The sequence below is a fragment of the Rattus norvegicus genome, chromosome 3 (genome assembly GCF_036323735.1).
Source record: "Rattus norvegicus strain BN/NHsdMcwi chromosome 3, GRCr8, whole genome shotgun sequence".
In the NCBI taxonomy this organism is placed as follows: Eukaryota; Metazoa; Chordata; class Mammalia; order Rodentia; family Muridae; genus Rattus; species Rattus norvegicus.
This window is the reverse complement of record NC_086021.1, coordinates 34,698,535-34,719,783: the sequence shown is the minus strand read 5'-3', so window position 1 is coordinate 34,719,783 and position 21,249 is coordinate 34,698,535. Positions and strand designations below refer to the sequence as shown.

Below are 21,249 nucleotides of genomic sequence, written 5' to 3'. Positions count from 1 at the left end.
TGGGTTCGGTCCCCAGCTCCGAAAAAAAGAAAAAAAAAAAAAGTCACCATCTCTTTGGGACTTGGGGGTTTGGTTTTGTTTGTACGCTGCGCTGGGCTTCCTTGTTGCCTCTTAGGCAGTTGCTCTACTGAACCACAGTACACATAGAACATTTCAATCTCGTGTATCAGTGTAGTGTCCTGAACCAGAGTTCAGTTCCAGTTCAGTTCCCAGCACCCATGGTGGCTCATGCCTTTCTGTAACTGCAGTTCCATGGGATCCGGCGCCCTCTTGTGGTATTTGTGAGTACTGCGTGTAGGCGCTGCATATACAAACAAAGCAGGCTCACAAATTTAAGTTCAGAAAGCAAAAAACAAAGTGAGATCACTGAGACACCTTCTCATGAAACTAGGGAAGGGTCAGCAGGTTAAGGCCATCACAGATGGAAGAGAGGAGCCATGGGGAAGTGAGAGGAGGCCAGCTGGAGTTACAGAGTGTGACCTCATTCTCAAAAAAAGAAAAAAAGGGTTGGGGACTTAGCTCAGTGGTAGAGCGCTTGCCTAGCAAGCAGAAGGCCCTGGGTTCGGTCCCCAGCTCCGAAAAAAAAAAAGGAAAAAAAAAGAAAACCAGGGAAAAGGGGGGTGGGGCAATCTGTGCTTAAGAGTATGTATCCCTCTGCCAAGGGATCTGAGTTCTGTTCCCAGCACCAACACCAGCTGACTTACAGCTCAGTAACTCCAGCTCCAAGAGGGTCTGATGCCTCCAACCTCAATGGTCACTTACATTCCTGCACACAGACACCCTCCACACATGCTAAAAATAATTTTTAAAAAAGAATAAAAAGAGAAGAGAATGGTAAAGACTGCATCCTTTCTAAAAACGATGTTTTATTAATCTTAAGAGCGTCTGTGTGCATGGGAATGGTATGTGAATACAGGTGTCTGCAAAGGTCAGAGATGTTGGCTCCCCCTGGTGCTGGAGTTACAGACAATTGTGAGCTACTTGCTGTGGACCTGGGAATCGAACTCAGATCCTCTGAGAAAGCAGCCTGTGCTCTTAACTTCTGAGCCATTTCTCCAGCTCTGAAGGCAGCATCTAAATCATATTGAAAACCATACTGGTGCTGAGCGCGTACGCCTTTACTCCCAGTACTTGAAGGCAGAGGCAGGTGGATCTCTGAGTTGGAGGGCAGCGTCTACAGAATGAGTTCCAGGACAGCCAGGGCTACACAGAGAAACCCTGTCTCAAAAAAATAAAAATAAATTAAATAAAATTAAATCATACAATTCAAGACTGGCTCTACGGACACAAAAATCTGCTTCCTTAAAGACTTCAGTAAAATTCCAGCTTGGGGAGATAGATCAGTGGGGAAAGCGCTCCCTACTCAAGCGTGAAGAACCAGGTTCCGATCCCCAGTGAGGGTCCGCAACCCCATGGCTGGAAAGAGATCCTGACTCAAAACAACTGGCCCGGCTGGAGAGATGGCTCTGCATGCAGTTCTGAGCCCCTGCTATGTAATCAGGCTCCAAGTTCAGACGCCAGCACTCAAAACAAGCCCGACATCCCACAATCACCTCTAACCCAAGCTCCGAGCTGGGCAGAGTCAGCAGAATCTCCAGGCCTTGCCTCACAGGAATGGGGGAAGAGGGAAGCAGGCACAGAACTGTCTGGTGGCCTTTGTATTCACACAGGCATGTCACCTGCCCGCGCGCGCACACACACACACAAACCTACGAACCTTTGAAGAGATTCATCTGAAGAGAAGGGATGGGGGTTGGGGATTTAGCTCAGTGGTAGAGCGCTTGCCTAGGAAGCGCAAGGCCCTGGGTTTGGTCCCCAGCTCCGAAAAAAAGAACCGAAAAGAAAAAGGAAAAAAAAAAAAAAAAAAAGCAAAAGAGAAGGGATGGTCTCACTATTTAGCCCAGGCTAGCCTCCTGCCCTGACCACCTGGGTGCTGAGACCAGTGTGCGTCACCAAGCAAGCAGGGCGATGGGTTTTAACAGCTATTCCCCCCCCCCCAGCTGGGGACCGAACCCAGAGCCTTGCACTCGCCAATCCCCAGCCCCCGCTCCTTTTCCTTTTACAAAGCAATTGAGTAAGAGGTGGTGTGGAGCCTGTGACGTCGGGAATGGGGTTTCCGAAAAGGATAGTAGGCTTTTCTTGCAGTCACAGACAGCCCCCTGTTGGCTCCAGCCTCAGCCCCCGTGTTCTTGTTACCCCTTTCTCAGAGACGCCATCACTAAAATGAAAGATGTGTACCTAAAGAACCCTCAGATGGGAGACCCGGCCAGCTTGGACCACAAACTCGCCGAAGTCACCCAGAACATAGAAAAACTGCGGCTGGAGGCTCACAAGTTCGAGGTGTGCAGAACAGGAAGAAGCGGGAAGGGGAAGGGTGTCTCAGGGCAGGCCCCTGGGGGAACCCCCCACCCCCACCCCCACTCCCCACCTTTTCAGTGGTAGGTGTTGTGGGAGTGCTGGGCTGTGTCCCAGGAGAGGAAAACCACCCAACTGACATGTCTTGGGGTGCGGGGTTTCCCAGGGTGACCTCACTGCCACGGGACTGAGCCAGAAAGAAGTATGGAGTAATTTATCCGTGATTGCATGGCTGCCCAAGAGTTTGGCCCAGTGGTGCCTGCTTTCTGCCATGTGAGGTGATCGGTGAATTTGGTCAAGGGGCCTTCCTGCCCCTCCCCCCCAGCCCTCGGGAAAGGGAAATGGTTGCCTGTGAGCAACCTGTATAGCCAGCCAGTGCAGGGTCTGCGACATCAGCGTCAGCTTTAAATGACGGTCCAGCTCTGAGTTAAGGCCCGGCGGCTCATGATCTAGCCTAGGCCAGCCCAAGTCTAAGTCTTCTGTGGCTTTTGCTCGCAGGCCTGGCTGGCTGAGGTGGAAGGCAGACTCCCAGCTCGGAGTGAGCAGGCACGCCGGCAAAGTGGGCTGTACGACGGCCAGACACACCAGACGGTCACTAACTGCGCCCAGGACCGGGAGAGGTACAGTACCTGTGAGGCCCTGCCTCTGGCAGAGGGGCAGTCCGGCTTTGTGCGTACTTTTAAATTCTGGAATCCCTCACAGAGAGAAGGCGAGAGTCTGTTTCCACTGACTCACATCACTGTTAACCATCCAGTCTGGACTGGTGATCTGAGGCAGCGTCAGCTCCCACAGCCTGGTCGAGCATCGCTCCACGGTGGTGGGGCGGACCAAGGAAGGGTCCAGGTTGGTCGCTATAGTTGCTCTGTGTCTTCCTCTCTTGAGCAGCCCAGATGGTAGTTACACAGAAGAGCAAAGCCAGGAGAGCGAGCACAAGGTGCTGGCCACGGACTTCGACGATGAGTTCGACGATGAGGAGCCGCTTCCTGCCATCGGGACCTGCAAGGCCCTCTACACCTTTGAAGGTACCGCTTGCTGCCCAGGGGAGGGCCCCTGCCTTCCCGGGCCGACCAGGCTACTGCCTGTCCCAAGATCACAGTTCTCCCTCGTACATAATGACAAAATTATAGAAAGTAGTTGTTTCATTTTCTCGTGCGTATGAGAGTTTTGCCTACATGGGAGTTTGTGGAGGGTGTCGGTGCCTGGTGCCTGTGGAAGCCAGAAGAGGGCGTCGGGTCCTCTGCAACTGAACTTACAGATGGCCGTGAGCCACCACGTGGGTGCTGGGAACTGAATCCCAGTTCCTTCGCAAGAGCAGCCAGCGCTCTTAACTGCTCAGCCAGATCTCCAGTTCCAGCAAAGAGAAATTTAAATTAATAAATACGGTGGGAAATCAATAAGGAAGACATGTGACAGCAACCTCTGGGCACTGCACACTCACACAACACTGCACACTCACACATTACACACTCACTATACACACTGTACACTCACACCCTACACTCACTACGCACTCACGCACTACACACACTGCACACTCACACATTACACACACTGCACACTCACACACTACACACACTGCACACTCACACACTACACACACTGCACACACCACACACACTGTACACTCACACACTACACACACTGCACACTCACACATTACACGCTCACTACACACACTGCACACTCACAACACACACTGCACACTCACACACTACACGCTCACTACACACACTGTACACTCACACACTACACACACTGCACACTCACACACTACACACACTGTACACTCACACATTATACGCTCACTATACACACTATACACTCACACACTACACTCACTACACACACACACTACACTGCACACTCACACAACACTGCACATTCACACATTATACACTCACACACTACATACTCACACATATACACACACATACTCACTACACACAAACTACACACACTACATATTCACACACACATTACACACTCACACATTACACACACACACTACACACTATATACACTTACACTACATACTCACACTATATACTCTTACACCACACACACACACACACACACACACACACACCCCTCAGGGTGGGGAATGGACTACCTGGGTGAGAAGAAGAACACCAGGTGTACCTTGTCCCCTGCGTGGGATCAGCCAGGTAACGGGTGGAGCCTCAGCCCCACGCCTCCGCCTGGACAAGTTGCAGTCGAGAGAGGAAGAGAAGGTGCTGTGGGAGAAGAGGTGAGGACTCAGGGAAGCATGGGCCCTAGGATGAGTGACTCCTTTCGACCAAGGGAGTTCACTGTGACAAAGGCTGTACCAGAAGCCCCATCAGTGAAGCTTTGCTTTGGGTTACCCACAACACAAGCACATCCCTGGCCCTGCTGACCGTTCCTTAAACCGTTTGCCCCTACTGGGATGAAATATCCTGACAGTAAGCAAGTCAGGGGAGGAAGGGTTAATCTTAGCTCACAGGCTAGGTCCCAGTCCATGGAGCAGGGGGCTAAGGCAGAACCTTGAATTGGTCGTGCCTGTGCTAAGCCAGTACTAGTCTTTCACAGCTGAGACTTAAAGCAGGGATTTGACCATCGATTACAGCGGTTAAGACAGCTTCTCCCAGCACACAGGAGGCAGAGACAGCCCTAGTGTGCAGAGAGAGCTCCAGGACAGCCAGAGCTACACAGAGAAACAAAACAAAGCAACAACAACAAAAAAAAAAAAAAAAAAAAAAAAAAGTCTCCCGACAGACGCAGACGTACCTATAGGCCAGCTTGCTGTAGATAATTCCTTACTGACCTCTTCCCAGGAGGTTTTAGGTTGCTGACAGAACTAACCATCAAACGCTCCCCAAACCGACCCATAGGTGTGGCTGGCTTTTAAATGGTCTTAGAGAGCTGTCCGGAGGGCCTTGGCTAAAAAGAGGACACAGCCATACTGTGTTAAAAGAGCTGAGCAAAAGGTAGAGGAGAGCCAAGGCTAGCCCGATGGCTCATCCTTAGGTTCTTGAGATGCCATGGGGAAGGAGCAGTGTCCCAGTGACCCTGGGTCTCATAGGCTGCTAGGCAACATCAAAGGAGAACGGGGAAAGAACCTTGACTTCAGAAAATGCCAGGAAAGGAAAGCAATGAGGGTACTATGGAAGCTGTGGGAGGACCCTTGCCCCTGTCCTCCGGCCCAGGAGAACCCCTGAGGGGAGTGGCCTAGAGGAGCAGGTTTCCCAATGCTTTCGAGGTGGGGGAGTGAAGGGTGGGAGGGAGAGGGGTGTCCCTCAGAGGGCCTGAAGAAGGGATCACAGACAGTAGGAGGAACCTAGAGATGTGCGTACGGAAGAAAGCACTTAGAGCAGAGGACCCAGCATGCATCAGAGGACTGAGGGGGACATTCTGTGCACAGATCTCACTCAACTCTATATGCATCATTTCCAGGGCCCCCCACCCCCCACTCCCACGCTGCCCTAGAGACCTCACACCTCTCTTTACCCCTCCAGGTCAGAACGAAGGCACCATTTCGGTAGTTGAAGGAGAAACGCTGAGCGTGATTGAGGAGGACAAAGGCGATGGGTGGACACGCATCCGCAGAAACGAAGACGAGGAGGGTTACGTCCCCACTTCCTACGTCGAAGTCTATTTAGACAAAAACGCCAAAGGTGCTAAGACTTATATTTAATCCACTTAAAACAAAAACCTTGAAAAGCATTGGAGTTGTCTCTCCCCACCACTGTGGCTGTCACAGGCCTTCAAGAGGTCAGCAGAGACCAGGCGACTCAGACACTCGGGAACTGGGGGCGTCTTGTGCCTGAGTTCGCTTGTCCAACTTGGTTGTGTTCAGAACTGCCACCGGCCAGCTTACAACTGTGTCGTTTGAGATCTGATCAGCGTTTCCATTCCATTCAACAAAATGTGTAGATTTTTTTCTTTTTTAAAATGTATGGTGGTGGCTCTGTGCCTATAATCCCAGCACTCAGGAAGGCCAAGTCAAGATCATCCAAGTGAGTTTCAGGCTGGCCTGGGCTTCGGGGTAATAAAAGTTCCTTCATCGATGGAAGTAATATCTCCCTGCCCTTGAGTTAAGCCTGTAACGTTTTCTCGGTGCCCACGCCTAGTACCCCAAAAATCACAGCTCAGTTTCCCAGTGTTATCTGTTTATCGTCTGAGTGTCCCAAACAACCGAAAGGGGTCCAGGAGGGCGTGCTCCTTGAGGGACTAGTTTTGACTTGACATTCATCTTCTGGCTCCATCTGAGGGGCCGGGCCAGTGGTAGAGTCTCGTCAAGCTTTTGAGGCAAGCTTGTGCAGCAGCTGGCGCCCCAATGCCCCTGCGGGCACGCTTTTCCTCAGACTTGTTTCCATTCCTGTTTGTGGCCAGAGGAGCGAGCGGCTTTGCTGTGGACAGAGCCTCGTGCATCATCCCTTGTAAGCAATGGACTCAACACGTCCCCCTTTAAGTGGAAGAGTTTTTCTTTTTTTTTAATCTTTGACACCTATGAGACCCCAAGTTAGAATTTCCCAGATGCTTTGGGATTCCTGGCACATTTGAGCTGCCTAACTACAGCCAGAGTGAGGTAAAGAGTCTTAGTGTTTAAAAGGGATGTGGGCCATGTGGGAATTTGCATTTTTAAGTCAGTTCTGATGCTGGGGGGGGGGGTGACACTGGGCATGTGCGTAGGCATCTGCCACGCCCAGGACTGAATGGTGCCCATCATGACAGCCCACCTCAAGGCTGTCAAGAGCCAACTCTAAATCAGTAGAAATGAGAAAGCATCCACCCACATCGGGCCTTTCCTTTTTTTAATTTTTATTTTGTCTTGTTTTGGTTTTTTTTGAGACAGGGCTTCTCTGTGTAGCCCTGGCTGTCCTGGAATTCCCTCTGTAGACCAGGCTGTCCTCGAACTCAGAGACCACCTGTTTTTGCCTCAGTGCTGGGATTTTTTTTTTTTTTTTTGAGGCAGTGTAACCCAAGCTAGCCTTGAACTCATGATTCCCCTGCCTCAGCCTTGTGATGGCTGAGACCACGATGATATTTTGTAGCAGTGACTGGCTCTTGGCAGTTAGAGAAGTGGCACAAAGAGGTCCCCGTACCCTTCACGAAGCTCCAGCAGCCACACCTCACGGTCCAGTGCAGACTCCTGAATAGCAAGCTGACCCAGCCTGATCTGTTTAATGCACATCGGTTTTCTAGCTCACATTTCCTTTGAATAACTTTCGCTGTCACTGTGCTTTTAAAGTCAGCCGTTACAGGGCTCCTTCAGAAGCAGAATTTCAATGCTCCCTGCAGGTACCCTGAACCCCCAAAGAGCCCTCTGAGTGGGGAGGAGGAAGGACAAACTGCATGTGGCCAGGAGGCTAGAAAGACTAGGAATATAAAAGGCAGAGTTCTTTATTCAGAACTCACTTCTCAGCTTCAGTCTCCTCCTCCTTCTCTTCCTCCTCTTCCTCCTCTTCTTCCTCTTCCCCCTCCTCCTCTCCTTCCTCCCTCTCTTCCTCTTCCTCCTCCTCCTCCTCTTCCTGTTCTCCCCCCCCCCCCTTTACTTCTCTTATTCTTCTACCTTGTTCTTTTTGGTTTTTCTAGACAGGGTTTCTCTGTGTAGCCCTGGCTATCCCGGATAGCCTGAACTCACTCTGTAGACCAGGCTGGACTGAAACTCCAGAGCTCCACCTGCCTCTGCCTCTCAAGTGCTGGGATTAAAGGAGTGCATGCGGCACTCCTTCCCGTGTGCAGAGGCAGGCAGAGCTCTGTGCGTTCAAGATCCGTCTAGTGTACACAGTGAGTTCCTGGACAACTAAAACTACGTAAGATAGACCCTGTCTTAAAAAGTCTCAAAGAGAGGTCCAGCAGCGAACTGGTGAACGGCCTGCTGGGTGAAGCGGAGTGGGTTTCCTCGGGTTTGTGCAGGTCCTTGTTTAAGTGTGTGCCATTAAGGTGACTCCTTAGGGTCCCCACAGATGAATGAGCCCAAGTGAACTGAATGATACTTTGTAGTTTCTGTCTCCTCAGTGGTGAGCATAGAAATTTCTTCCAATAGTTTACTGTTTAATAGGGGATATTGGAGGTGTGGTCAGGGGAAGGTGGCTTGGTAGGTGCAGACATTTGTCCCCAAGCCTGATGAATGTGAGTGTTCTCCCTGCAACTCACATGGTTGAAGGAAAAGACCAACTCCCCAAAATTGATCTGTGTCCCAGAAGTTGACTTCTGACCTTCGTGTACCTGGCACATGTGCACACCCACACAAAGCGCAGGCAAATCAGTGTAAAAAGTAAAAACCGGACAGTTGGGTGTCGTAGTCTATGCTTGTAATCCAAGCACTTGGGACCCAGATCTCTGTCAGTTCAAGGCCAGCCTGGTCTACAAAGCGAATTCCAGGCCAGCTAGGGCTACAGAGTAACATCTTATCTCAAAAGGACAGAAAATAGATAGGTAGGTAGGTAGGTAGATAGATAGATAGATAGATAGATAGATAGATAGATAGATAGATAGATAGATAGATAGGGAGAGAGCTGAGCTGCCTGAGAAGCATCTCTGAGGTTAGCAGCCACCCAGCCTCTTCAGACCCTGTCCCCCTGCCTCCACCCCGGGGCCCAGCTGCTGTTCCCTGACTCCCCTGACTCCCAGAAACTCAGAGCACTTCTCAGATTTTAAAAAAAAAACAACGCAAGGGCGCACTTTCTCTCTCTTTCTGGAATCAATGATGTACTTAACTATTGCCAAAATCCTTAGACTCCTTCGACCCTTTGCAGTCCGGCGGCTTCTGACATCACTTCCTGTTGGCCGTGGCCGCGATCCTGCGCCGCAGGGTACATTTGTATATACTGCCGTTTGGAAGCTGGAAGGATGCCTTGCACACTGTTGTAGTCTTTTGCCTGTCTGGTTTTATTTGTTGTTCTTCTGCCTAACCACCTTTTTGTTTTTATAACTGCTGGGGAGGCCCCTGGACGCTTGCACTGTAGCTAGGTCCCCGGCCGGCTGCTGCGTACTTGACTTTATTGTAAACCCCTGGGCTCTGAGTAAGTCGTTTGAATATAGCATCACGATTGCACCTTTCTCTTCTTATCCTGAGGGAAAGAATCTCTCTGTCGCCTTCCGGTTGCGCCCTCGTATCTGCCTCTCTAATAAATATTATTATTTTTCTCAGTGCTGTGTATTTTAAGTGATTTTTCTCTTTTTCGAGAGCATTCTCTGCAATAAGTGTAACTCCTTTCTGAGGACTTCTCAAGCCAAATGCTCTTCCCCGCTCCTCCCACTCCCAAATAATTCCGCCTCCCTGTTCTTACCCCTCCTGTCCTGAGGGCTTGGGGCATCTGCTTTTCTTGCATCTTGCCTCGTCTCTGGCAGTGGAGAGCTTTCGTGTTTAATGTGGCCCGGGGCAGCCTTAAGTTTCCCTCTCACCTGTAGTTGCAATGGTGAGAGAATTTGCCCTTTAACTTCCTCACACCATCCTGGACCTAAAAAAAAAAAAAAATGGGGCCAGCTAAACGTGGGAAATAAAAAGCCAGGCCTGTCATGTCAGCGTGGGAGGTAGAAGCAGGAGTATCACGACTTAAAATTCATCTTCAGGGGGTTGGGGATTTAGCTCAGTGGTAGAGCGCTTGCCTAGGAAGCGCAAGGCCCTGGGTTCGGTCCCCAGCTCTGAAAAAAAGAACCAAAAAAAAAATTCATCTTCAGCTATGTATAGAGTTTGAGGTCACCCGAGGCTACATGAGAGCCTGTCTCCAAACAGAAGGTGAAAGTCTGGAAAGCTCCCCACGGCAGAGCCACTGTGGTAACCAGTTACCCGAACCCCTCCCTTCTCCACCAGGCAAGCGCTTTGCCAGCACAGGCAAACCGCCTGCCTCTCACCTGCCGCTTTCTCTAACTCAGGGTTTTTCTTTCTTTTTGTGCCGTAGGTTCCTAATGGCGGTGCACAAGGCCAGAGTCCCCCCCGGAGCCTCCCAGGAGCCACCGTCGTCCAGCCCGATTGTCCCCACAGGCCTCCAGCGACACTCAGGCTGGCTGGGCATCCTCAAACCCACCTGCGAGTTGGGTCCCCACCTCCCCCTCTCCTTCACAGCATGCTCCCGTGGCTCCGCCATTCCCTCTGCCTACTGTATGGCACGGGTGTTTCTCTTCCAAAGCCTCCCACGGGGGCTGTGTGCTTCACTCTGCTCCCTTCCCACACAGGCCACCAAGGCAGCTGGACTTGTGCCCTGTGTCCCCGCTCCTTCTGGGCTCCCAGTCCACCTGCTCACCACCCAGCCACTCCTTGCACATCTCACACTGTGCCTTTGTCAACCGTCACCGCTGGTTTCCTGGTGACTAACAGAATCCTGACAAGGGGGGGCCGGCGGTGCATCAGGTGGACTGAGCGCCCACCTGTCATCTATGTGTCTCTCGGGACTCATTGTCAAATGCGTCCTTCTCTCCAGAGGCTGCTGCCTCGGGTCCTCCCCACCATCCAGCACTGTTACCTTCCATTGCGTCCTTCTCTCCAGAGGCTGCTGCCTCGGGTCCTCCCCACCATCCAGCACTGTACTTCAGTACTCCATCCTAGGGGATCGATGGTAGGACTGGGGCGCCCAACCCACATCCACTCCCACTCTGGTTCTAAATCATCTACCTGGCCCAAGGAGGTCCGTATCGAAGTCCCAAATCCAACTTGTGGGCCAACCCTGCTGTCTTGCCTGGGTCTACCTTCTGTGAGCCTTGTCTGCCTGTTCCCGGTACCCTGTGATGGAGGGCCTCACACCCGCTCTAGCTCATTACTGTAAGGCGGGCCTGCCGAGTCCCGTAGGTAGCATTTGAGGACTCTCCTATGTTCCCACCAAAGACCTTGTGCCTCCTGTGGTCCCTCTGATGGCTCTGAACACTGCTTCTGCATTGGATCCTATTCTCCAGAAGCCCCGGAGAATGGATGGAGCTTGCTTTTGAAACTGTTTCCCTCCTAGAATGGTGGAGCTTTTGGGGGAGAACCGAGGTGGTCCTTCGAACCTTAGAGCCGCGCTTTCTCTCCTTTCCCAGTACAAAAGCACTCAAGGCTTGGCCACAAGCCCCCGTGAAGGGCACCCCACAAGCTTGAACTTGAGGAGATTGGCATCTTCCTCCAGGCAGTTGGTAGCTTAGCTAACATCGTCAGAGGATCAAAGACATGGGAGTCTTACAAAACCAGAAATAGGGACAAAGAGGCAGGTTCTCAGGGTCGGGCCTGTGCTTTGTGGAAATGCAGACATTCTCCTCTTGTGGCACTGGTGTACCACCCTGCAGAACAGCACTGTCAACCTCACAGCAGAGGAGAGGGAGAGTACCACAGTGGGGAGCAGCCGACAAGGGCCTGACTTTGGGTTTCAAGAGCAAGCAAGGATTAGTTTTGAGGCATTCTTCACCCTGCCTTCTCCCAAGGAAGGCCTAGCCCCGGGTCCAACACACTGCCCTCTGGGGCCCCTGTGAGGCTGTTCAGGACTCACATGAGGAAGACCTAGGGACGGTATGGAAGCCTGGTGCCTAAGAGTGAAGATTGTCTCAGCTCTGACACAGTTACTCCACCAGGTTACTGGCCATCTATCTCCAGAACCTGTGATTTTTCACCAAGTTGGGCCGACCACTGTCCCCTCCATGAGGAGCCAGAGTGGTTTTTACTGGTCTGTTCACAGATCTCATTAGTGCATGAAGGACGGAGAAAGGCTCTTGCCACAAAGGTAACATGGAGAAGCTGCCAATCTTCCTCGAATGACTGTTTAAGCCTGTGCCTGTCTCCCCGCATCCCCTCACTTCTTTTTTAACTTCCTGTACCACCTACATCCAGAAAGGATGGAGGTGAGCGTCTTCAGGCCGTTCCCTGAGCGAGATGGTCTGCCGTGGAAACCCTGTGGAATTGTACCGGCTGTGGGGGGAAGGGAATGCAGGATTTCCCTAGAAGCGCTACACTCCCTGTCCCCAGGACCCACTGCCTGTCACTCCTAGCTGCTAGTGTGCTGATACAAGAATGACTCACTGTAAAAGAACCTGCCCTGCAAATGACTTAGAGACGAGAAATAAAAGGAACTTGACATTTACTGCTTTTTTTTTCCTATGCAGGATGTGAAGCCGCAGTGGCTCCTCCCTCTGGGCTGAGCGTACTCAGCCAGTGGGAGCAGCCCAAGTAACACACGGGGAGGCCGCTAAAGCCTTCTGGTGACACCTGTAGTTATAGTAGAATGTCCACACGAAGTTTAAAAAACAAAAGTTCCGTTCCTGCCGGTATTTTTCCAGAAACTGCAGTTTTGTGATTTTTTTTTTTTTAATTTTTGTGTCTGTACATATAACATATGGAGTGTCTCTAATAATGGCCCCGACTTCTCTTTTAGCCTGACATCAAGCACCTTTTAAGTCATGCCTGTGCGTGTGTGCGTGCGTGTGTGTGTGTGTGTGTGTGTGTGTGTGTGTGTGAGAGAGAGAGAGAGAGAGAGAGCTCGAGCTAGTTCTAAGCCTTGAGGGCGTGGCACTGTTGGAAAGGCCCTCACAGCTGTCAGGTCTTGGACTTGCCTGTGTCTCTGGAGGTGGAATTAAGACCAAACAAAGAGCTTTCGGTAGAAAAGCTCTCTTACCCTGGTAATTAAATGTTAGTCCTTTCGATGTTAAATAAAGTATAACTTCTAGTGTACATGGCTCTCTGGTGTATGAAGAACTGACTTGGCCTGGGGAGGTGGCCTAGTGGGTAAAAACCCGAGCACAGCAAGTGAGTGCCTGCACCCTCAACACTAAAGGTGGGGTGGCCACAAAAGCAGGAAAATCCCAGCCACCCACTGGTGGCTCCAAAATTCAGAGGCACACGCCGCCTTTAATCCCAGCTCTGCTCCCAAGAGGCAGAAGCAGGTGTTCTGTGAGCTCAAGGCCAGCCTGGTTTACATATTGAGTTCCAGGACACCCAGGGTTACACACCCAGACCTGCCTCAAACAACTTAAGATAGTTACAGAGGGTAATACCCAGTGATACCGACCTAGTCTCCTATGCATGTAAGTTAATGAACACACCCATAAAAAAGTGCACTCGCGCGCGCGCGCACACACACACACACACACACACACACACACACACACACACACACACACGAGAGGGAGGGAGGGATTCTAGCCACAGAAGCTGCCGGGAGTGATGGCTGACCTCTGGTCTTCTCTGTCACTGTGTAAACTCAAGAGGAGTCATTGTACTCAGGGACAGGCTAGGGACCTCCTTATCTATGTTACTTCCAAGTCCTATCACAGTGACACATTGTGTCCAAGAATGGCTAGCACGTGGGGGGAGATTGCTAATGGGGGGTGGCTCCTTGGTAAGTGAGGATTTTCTTTCTTGTGCTTCCTCCAGCTGGTGGGCCTCTGGCCTCAGGGATGCTGCTGGTATGTGTGGGAGTTTAGGCAGTGGGAGGACGTGGTCATGGTCGGCTTATGCTTTTCTTCCCAATGACTAGGCTAGGTCTGTAAGCCCTTTGGCTCTAAAGGACCACATGCAGGCCTGGAGTGTTGGCACACGCCCTTAATTTCAACACTCGGAAGGCAGAGACAGGAGGATCTCTGTGAGTGCCAGGACAGCGTGATTACATGGTGAGTTTGAGATCAGCTAGGACTACAAAGTAAGACCTGTCTTAACAGGTGGGTGGCACATGCCTGGTACCCACTGGCTTGCCTGTTGTTGGAGAGCAAGGTCCCCTAGCTGGCCACTCAGGAGGTGGACACAGGAGGGCCAGTGCCAGTTCCAGGCTGGTCTGGGCTAATAAATAAATTACCATTCTCCACAGGGACAGTGTGTTGGAGGGCACCAGGTGACTGTTGCTAGTAAAGGATTAATTTTGGAAAGCCATTTCCAGAGTGTTCTTTGAGGACTTGGTTGTTCCTTCAGAAAGGAATCTGGATCTAAGCCAGGTCTCTCTTTGGCTTTGACACTCTGACAAAGCAGGCAACATGGCTCCAAACCAGGAGGTCGGCTGTAGTTCCTCTCCTGGTGCTGGGGTTGCAGAGATATTCTTAATTCACGAGAGATCAGAGCAGCCACATGCCCATGGGCTGGGTTTCTCCAGCATTCTGGAAATACCAGCTGGCCCAGGCACCCACAGCACCTAGCTTGCCCTGGCCACACCCAGGCTCCAGGCGCATTGCTGAGGGAAATGTCGACCCCTAGCGGAAGAAAGCAGAAGTGGAGTAGCATCCCTAACCAGTGACTATGGAGGAAGCCTAAGAGAACCCCCCATCTCCTCTTACCTCCTCCCATATCAGAGCCTCATGCTTGCTTGCAGTAAAATTGTGTCACCCACAGGGCAGGCCCCACCCATGTCACACTCTTAACTGCTGGGCAGCAGAATGGCTCAGGGGATAGGGAGGGCAAAGTCTGTGGCTGTGCCTGGTAACCTGGGCTGTCCCTGATTCTATCCCTGGTGATGACCGACTCTGGAAGGTTCTCTTCTGACCTTCACATGTACAGTTGCATTCCCCACCCTGACACTCCCCCAAAAAAAGTGAATTCAAAAGAAAGGGACTCACAGATTGCTGCTATCAAACGTGAGCACTCTATGTCCTGAGAAAGTAGGTGGTGGCTGGACAGGGAATATAGCCTCTGGGCATGATGGGGCTCAGCTATAACCCTCCGCTGTGATATGAGGGGCTGCTGGCCTACACAAAGCCCCACATGCCCAGGCTAGCCTAAGCTACATAGCAGAACCCTGTTTCAGCAAACAATTAAAAGGCAGACTAAGCTTGAAGGGGTGGATGGCTTCTGGTTCCGCCCATCACTCAGAGAGTCCTCACATCCCTAGTCCCTTCAGTCCTTCCCTCTGGTGTCCAAACATGGGAAGGTAGCCAACCAACACCCAGTAGCTCCTCAGTGTCACCAGTCACATCAGGTACCCATTAGGCCCTGACTGAAACACACCTGTCTCTGTCCAGTTGGTTTTTAGTGACATCAACTGGGGATATCTCAGGGTTACAAGATGATATAAACAAAAGGCTCACATGTGCTTTTGTCCTTAGAGCCAGGCAGGCAGGAAGATATTTCCAGTGCTGCAGTGTCCCAGAAAGGGAAAGCAACTTTGTGGGCAGAGCTACAGACAATTAGGACCTGCATGTGTCCCCAGGTGACAGCCGCCCATCAGCTCTGCAGGGATGGTCACTGGCTTCCACAGAGGGGCTCCTCCATCTTTCCCAGGCTCTTCCTCAAAGAAGCTTCTAGGGCTAGAAGCCGGCCCCACCTCCCCAGCCGCCAGGAGCTTCCTCCGCTGCTCAGCTTGGGTAACTAGCCTCCGACTAGTACCTAGACAGAAGTTCAGCGGACCCTCTTAAGAGCTGGGTGTTTATTTCAAGAAAAACTACAGATGCATGTTGAGGCCAATCAGGGAATCTATTTTTAGCTTGCTCACCATTGCCAAGCCACTGAAATGACTCCAGACAGAATTTCACCTTAAGAAGCCACCCACATGTAGTAACATGTAACATGTAAACAGAGGCGGGACATGGGGGCTCACACTGGCTCCTCTTATCAGGTGACCAAGGATGGCCTCCTGCCTCACCCTGCAGCTTCTATTTCAAGCAGGTTCCTTCCACCAGCCCTGACTAAGTGTCAGGGATTGAACCTGAGGTTTCATGCATATCAGATAGACTCTGTCAACTGAGGCCCAGTCCCAGTCCTACAGGTGGTTTTAGTTTGGTGGACTTTTGTTTTGAGACGTCCTGTAGCCTCCAACTCCCTACGCAGCTGATGATCTTGAACTCTTGACCCTCCTCCCTCTGCCTTCCAAATGCTGGGCTAGAGTTGTACGCCATTATTTCTGGCTTCGGGAAGGTTTTAACCTTGGTTTCTCTTCTGTGCTCCCAAACCCTTCAGTATGATGAGTTGTCAATGACCACAGTGTGCTCTCCCACACAGGACTGATTGAACCTGAGTCCCATGATATGCTTGACCACTGAGCTACACCCCAAGCCCCTAACTCAATGCTTTTAAAGTAATACATACTCTCTAATCCTTCTCCCCAAGGAGCAAACATAAACGGGACTGGAGTTGAGCAGCCAGCACATGGGACGTGCTGGCCACCAATACATCCCTGCTGGGCCCCCTGGGTTGGTGGGTTCCAGGAAAGACACGGTTGGTATTTCAAGTGTTCCAGCTCCTCCCAGAAGCTTCCACAGGACCTCTGGCTGTGTTTATCACCAGTGAAGGCAAACACCACGGTGTCACAGTACAAGCTAGGGGCAGGAGAGGAACACGTATTTATTGTGACATTCTGAACACAACCCAGACTGTGTCACAGTAGTGCAATGAGCTAAGGGCTCCACAACAGAGACTTCAAAAGATGGCAGCCAACAGGGCATGTCCCAGCAGCAGCCGACTAAGGATCCACATGGCACCCACCTCAATAGGACACTAAATGCCCAGGTCTTTGGGCTAGTGTCCACTTCCACTTCTGAAGAGACTGGTGGCCACTGCAGCCCTCTTGGTCCCAGGATCCACCCTCACCACCCCAGTCTTAGCTTTGAACAGCTTGTCCTGGAAGCTCTGTTCAGGCTTCTTCAGGACTCCAAACACAGGGCAGACTCTCTAGGCTCAGCAGGTCCCAGCACCTCTCCAGCAGCCTAGCAGGACACTCCAGACACATGCCTGTGCGAGTGGCCACAGCTCACATCCCCTCAGAGTCAGCTCTAGACGCCAAGGCTGGGTGCGGGCAGGGGATCAGGCTCACTCTAGAGCACACGGAAGGCTGAATAAGCATCAGTGGACCAGTGCATGAGGTATCTGTTTCCCTCCCCTAGGGGCCTAGGAGCCACTTCCCAGGGCAAACGACAGCCAGTCTGCCAGTGGACTCAGCAGGACAAGGGGGCAGGGCCTCTGCCCTCTAAAGCAAAACTTGCCCTTTCTCTGTTCCAAGTACAAGAGTAGTCAACAGAACAAACATGGGCAGCCGGGGCCTCCACTGTGATATGAGGGGCTGCTGACCTACACAGAGCCCCACATCCATTCTGCCCCTGTGCACAGACATCTACCTCCCTAAGTCCCTAAAGTGTTGGGCCAAGTATACAGCAGATAATACCCAAAAGGTGGCAGCCGCTCCTAGCCCCCCGTCCCAGGGGTCAGCATTGGCTAAGGAACAGCACGGGGCTCCTGGGACAAAAGCTGGGCCCAAGTTAGCAAGAGGGCAAGTTTGGGGGACACAGCGATGACAGTCGGAGTTCTCAAGTCTGAGCGGATATATTTCCCAGCATAGCATCTCTCAGGCGGACCAGCCGCTCTCAGCCCCGGTACCAGGCACGCAGCAGCTCAGCTGCAGGGCAGACACACCCTCTGGGGAATGTCGGATACCAGCCTTCAGGGACAGTGGGCACTCAGCAGAACACAGCCTTCAGAGGGATGCAGGGCTGTCTGGAGAGGGAGTAGGGCCAGCCACACCAACTCAGCATGGCCCAAGTCACAGAGCCCGGGTTTCAGCCTCAATCTTCTGCTCTCCATGCAAGCTTTCTGGGTCTGGGAGCTGGGCCACACTCTGCCGGATGGCAATCTCAGGGCCACCCCCATACAGACTGTTCAGATAGGTCCAGGTCTCCTCAGAAATCTGCCCGTAGTCAGCCCCTGTGGGATAGGAGAGACACACTTACACAGAGGCCACACTGTGTACCAGCCCTCAGGGGAAACACCTTCTAGATAGGGAACCCCGGGAAGAGGATGGGGATGGTGCCCCAGTGGGCATGGAGAGTAGACACAGGCCTGACCAAAAAGCTGCTGCACAAAGAAACGTTGTTCCGCTAAGAGCCCAAGAGGACATATCTCTGGCTGCTGTCTCCTGTTTCCCAGAGCCAGAGGACTAAGGGTCAACTAGGCAAGTCAGGGATAGAAGAGGCAGGATGTGGTCCAGGACCTGGAGGACCTGCCAGAGGCCAAGTACTTGAAATCCCCTACATGGCCTCTGGGCCTAGATTTGGATAAAAGACTTTGAGACAAACAGCGGGGATTTCTGGAAGGACAGGAACTCTCGTGGTAACGTGGTGACCGGTCTGAAGGTAAAAAGGGCAGCTGGGCTAGTGGGTCCTGGGAGACTCACCCTGCTTTAGCTGGATATGACCACTGCCTTTGACCTGTGCAATCCTGCTGTTGTCGATGGGCCCTGGAGGCTCTGGAATGGACGGCATGGTGTTATAGGCAGTTCTATCCTTCCCCAAGGCTTATTACTCAGGGCCCACAGGGGCCAGTCTGGCCTCAGGTCAGAGCCATGGCTAACAGAGGCTACTTGGTGCACCAAAGCCTTCCTCTTGATTCTACCCAACCTCCCAGGACTCTGGACCCAGAAAAAGGGACACCTAGGGCACATGAGTTCGTTTTAGAGCAGTGTTTTGGTGATGGGCATTAGTGGTAGATGCCAAGGCCCCAAGAACCTGGCTATGGGGTGCCCAGTCCAGGTCTGCTACTCTGTCCTGGTGACTTTGGGGAATCCTGATAGGTCACTTATTGCAAATGCAAGGGTTCAAAAACCCGTCCTCCCACCCTCCTGAAGGTCTAGAGCTATCCGCCAAGGAGGTAATCATACCCCAAGGTTCCCCCCAGGGGTCAGCAGGAGTAGACATGGATGCAGGGTAGGAACGGTGCTCTGCCACAGTGGGGGGAGAACAGTGGAGCCAGCCTGGGGGATCCAAGCTCTCTGCATCCCTGGAACAGAGCACTGAAGACTCGCCAGGCAGGTCCTACCCCAGACGGGCTGCGCCTACTCACCGCTGTCCTTCCCCTTGACGAAAGCCTCCCACTCTCGGAACCAGTGCATGCTGATGCAGTAGATGACCCCGGGAGACTCCTCGGCTTGGAATGCCTTGTTCAGCTGTGGGGTAAGGCAGGGAGGGGGCAGTCAGTCTGTCTCCTGTTCCTCATGACTTCCCAAAATCCCACCCCAGGCCCCTCCTCAGAAACACTGGATGCCCCAGACAGAAAATCAGTGACTCCTTGACACATTCAAGAAAAGAGAAAATTCGTAAGGCTGGAAAGATGGCTCAGTGGTTAAGGGCACTCACTGCTCTTGTAGGGGACCTGGGTTCAATTCCCAGCATCCATATGATAGCTCACAACCATCCTTAACTCCAATTACGACACTTTCCTCTGACCTCAGAGAGCACCAGGCACACACATGGTACACACACATAGATATACAGACAGAACATTCAGACATGAAATAAATCTTACAGAAAGAGGCCAACTTCCCCACTGACCAACCGGGTCATGGTGGAGACCCCCTCTAGCACTTTCTCAGGGCAGATGCTATTCCCTCCACTGACAGGACAGCAGATCTGCTCACATGGTTCACCAACCCACGGCTCCAGTGCTGGAGCTGGGCACGATGCCAGGGCATCACAGGTGCTAAGCCACACCTACAGCCACACCTGTCATAGCCACAAGGGGACCTATTTTAAATGCTTGAGGACCCGTCCTATGTCTGAGGATGGGCACGGCCCCACCCACAGCAAGCCCTGCCCCAGCAGCCTCTTTCCTGACGGCCAGTGCTCCACTCCCCAGGCAGTGATCTCCTCACACTTTCCACAACTCTAAGGCACCTTCCACATGATGGTGTAGAGCAATCCTCAGCTGGGAGTGCTCTCCAGGGACAGCAGTGCTCCTGTGACACTCAGCTTGAACGGCTGAACCAAGGTACAAGTAAAGCACACTGCAGTTCACTACAGTCAATGCCTCTGCTAGCAGAGGGCCCTTTGGCCCCTACCCTCCATTACTGTGCAGAGCACTCCCACTCCTAGCCTGACTGCACATGGTCCCCAAGTCCCTGTCCCTCACGTGTACCTTGATGAAAGTGTCAATCTCCACCCTCCTGCGCTTGGCCAGGGCCTCAATCTCCACCTGGCAGATGGAGCACACATACAGATGGTTCACAGCAGGGCCGCCCCCAAACCTGCTCAGGAAGGGAGAGAGATCCAGCGTCAGCAGGGAGGAGCCCCTCTGTGCCCTTAGCCATCACCATACTCTATCAATCTCTTAAGCAGGAGGCTGGCAAAGGTCCCCAGTGTCTGCTTTTCTTAAAAGGTGCCAGGGGGCTGGAGAGATGGCTCAGTGGTTAAGAGCACCCGACTGCTCTTCCAGAGGTCATGAGTTCAATTCCCAGCAACCACATGGTGGCTCACAACCATCTGTAAAGAGATCCGATGCCCTCTTCTGGTGTACCCGAAGACAGCTACAGTGTACTTATATACAATAAATAAATAAATCTTAAAAAAAAAAAAAAAAAAGGGTGCCAGGAGGGTTGGGGATTTAGCTCAGTGGTAGAGCGCTTGCCTAGCAAGCGCAAGGCCCTGGGTTTGGTCCCCAGCTCCAAAAAAAGAAAAAGAAAAAAAAGAAAAAAAAAAGGTGTCAGGAGCTCTGCTTCATCCCAAGGAGTAGCAGGGGCCTCGTGGCCTGAGTGCAGGGCAATGAGGCTACAGATAGGCAGTGAGGCGGCCAACCTTGAGGCCTTACAGGTCAAGGGACTGTTTCTCACCACCCATGGGCAGTTGGCAGGAGGGGTCCTCTTCCCAAGAGGAACCTGGGTCTGGACTGGGCTACCATGAGAGACTGGCTACTCTTGGGTGTCGCTGCACTCGACTCTAGAAGTCCCCAGGCTAGATCAGTTGGGGCCCACACCAGAGAGCCTGTGCTGGGTGCGGGTCAGAGGGTCCTGGTAGGAGCTACCACCAACCCCAGCCTAAAGGTAGGCAGTACTCAAAGGGCTTCCCACAGCAGAGCCCACAGGCTGACTGATCCTAACCAACCCCTGTGTTTCCTTCACTGGGACTCAGAGAAGGTCTCTGCCCAGATGCCACGCAGCCAGCTCCCGGCACTTACCTGCTGTACAGGTGCTCCCAGACGCTCTGCGGCAGAATGACCACCAGGTCATCAATGTAATGGTATTTATTGGGTGGGATACCTGTGAGGGAAGC

General features: G+C 52.2%; 2 protein-coding genes across 29 annotated transcripts in view; one reads left to right on the top strand and one right to left on the bottom strand.

Annotated features, from left to right (window-relative positions):
• Positions 1–12,970, top strand: part of Fnbp1 (formin binding protein 1) — a 119,957-nt gene extending 106,987 nt beyond the window's left edge. For 6 of the 21 annotated variants that reach the window (XM_063283067.1, XM_063283058.1, XM_063283069.1 and 3 more), the window contains 4 exons: positions 2,208–2,340; positions 2,854–2,975; positions 3,238–3,377; positions 5,850–9,489. In XM_063283067.1, coding sequence (XP_063139137.1) covers positions 2,208–2,340; positions 2,854–2,975; positions 3,238–3,377; positions 5,850–6,028 — 574 coding nt within the window. In that variant the 3' untranslated portion in view covers positions 6,029–9,489. Of the gene's footprint in view, positions 1–2,207; positions 2,341–2,853; positions 2,976–3,237; positions 3,378–5,849; positions 9,490–10,241 lie in introns of those variants that run through there. The other 15 variants (NM_001393682.1, NM_001393681.1, NM_001393680.1 and 12 more) reach the window with 4 other exon arrangements.
• Positions 12,971–15,627: 2,657 nt separating this feature from the next.
• Positions 15,628–21,249, bottom strand: part of Usp20 (ubiquitin specific peptidase 20) — a 33,544-nt gene continuing 27,922 nt past the window's right edge. For 7 of the 8 annotated variants that reach the window (XM_039105246.2, XM_039105247.2, XM_063283963.1 and 4 more), the window contains 5 exons: positions 21,155–21,236; positions 20,120–20,228; positions 19,049–19,151; positions 18,384–18,455; positions 16,437–17,914 (listed from right to left, as the gene is read on the bottom strand). In XM_039105246.2, the coding sequence (XP_038961174.1) occupies positions 17,754–17,914; positions 18,384–18,455; positions 19,049–19,151; positions 20,120–20,228; positions 21,155–21,236 (527 nt within the window). In that variant the 3' untranslated portion in view covers positions 16,437–17,753. Of the gene's footprint in view, positions 17,915–18,383; positions 18,456–19,048; positions 19,152–20,119; positions 20,229–21,154; positions 21,237–21,249 lie in introns of all 8 variants that reach the window. The other variant, NM_001107827.3, reaches the window with a different exon arrangement.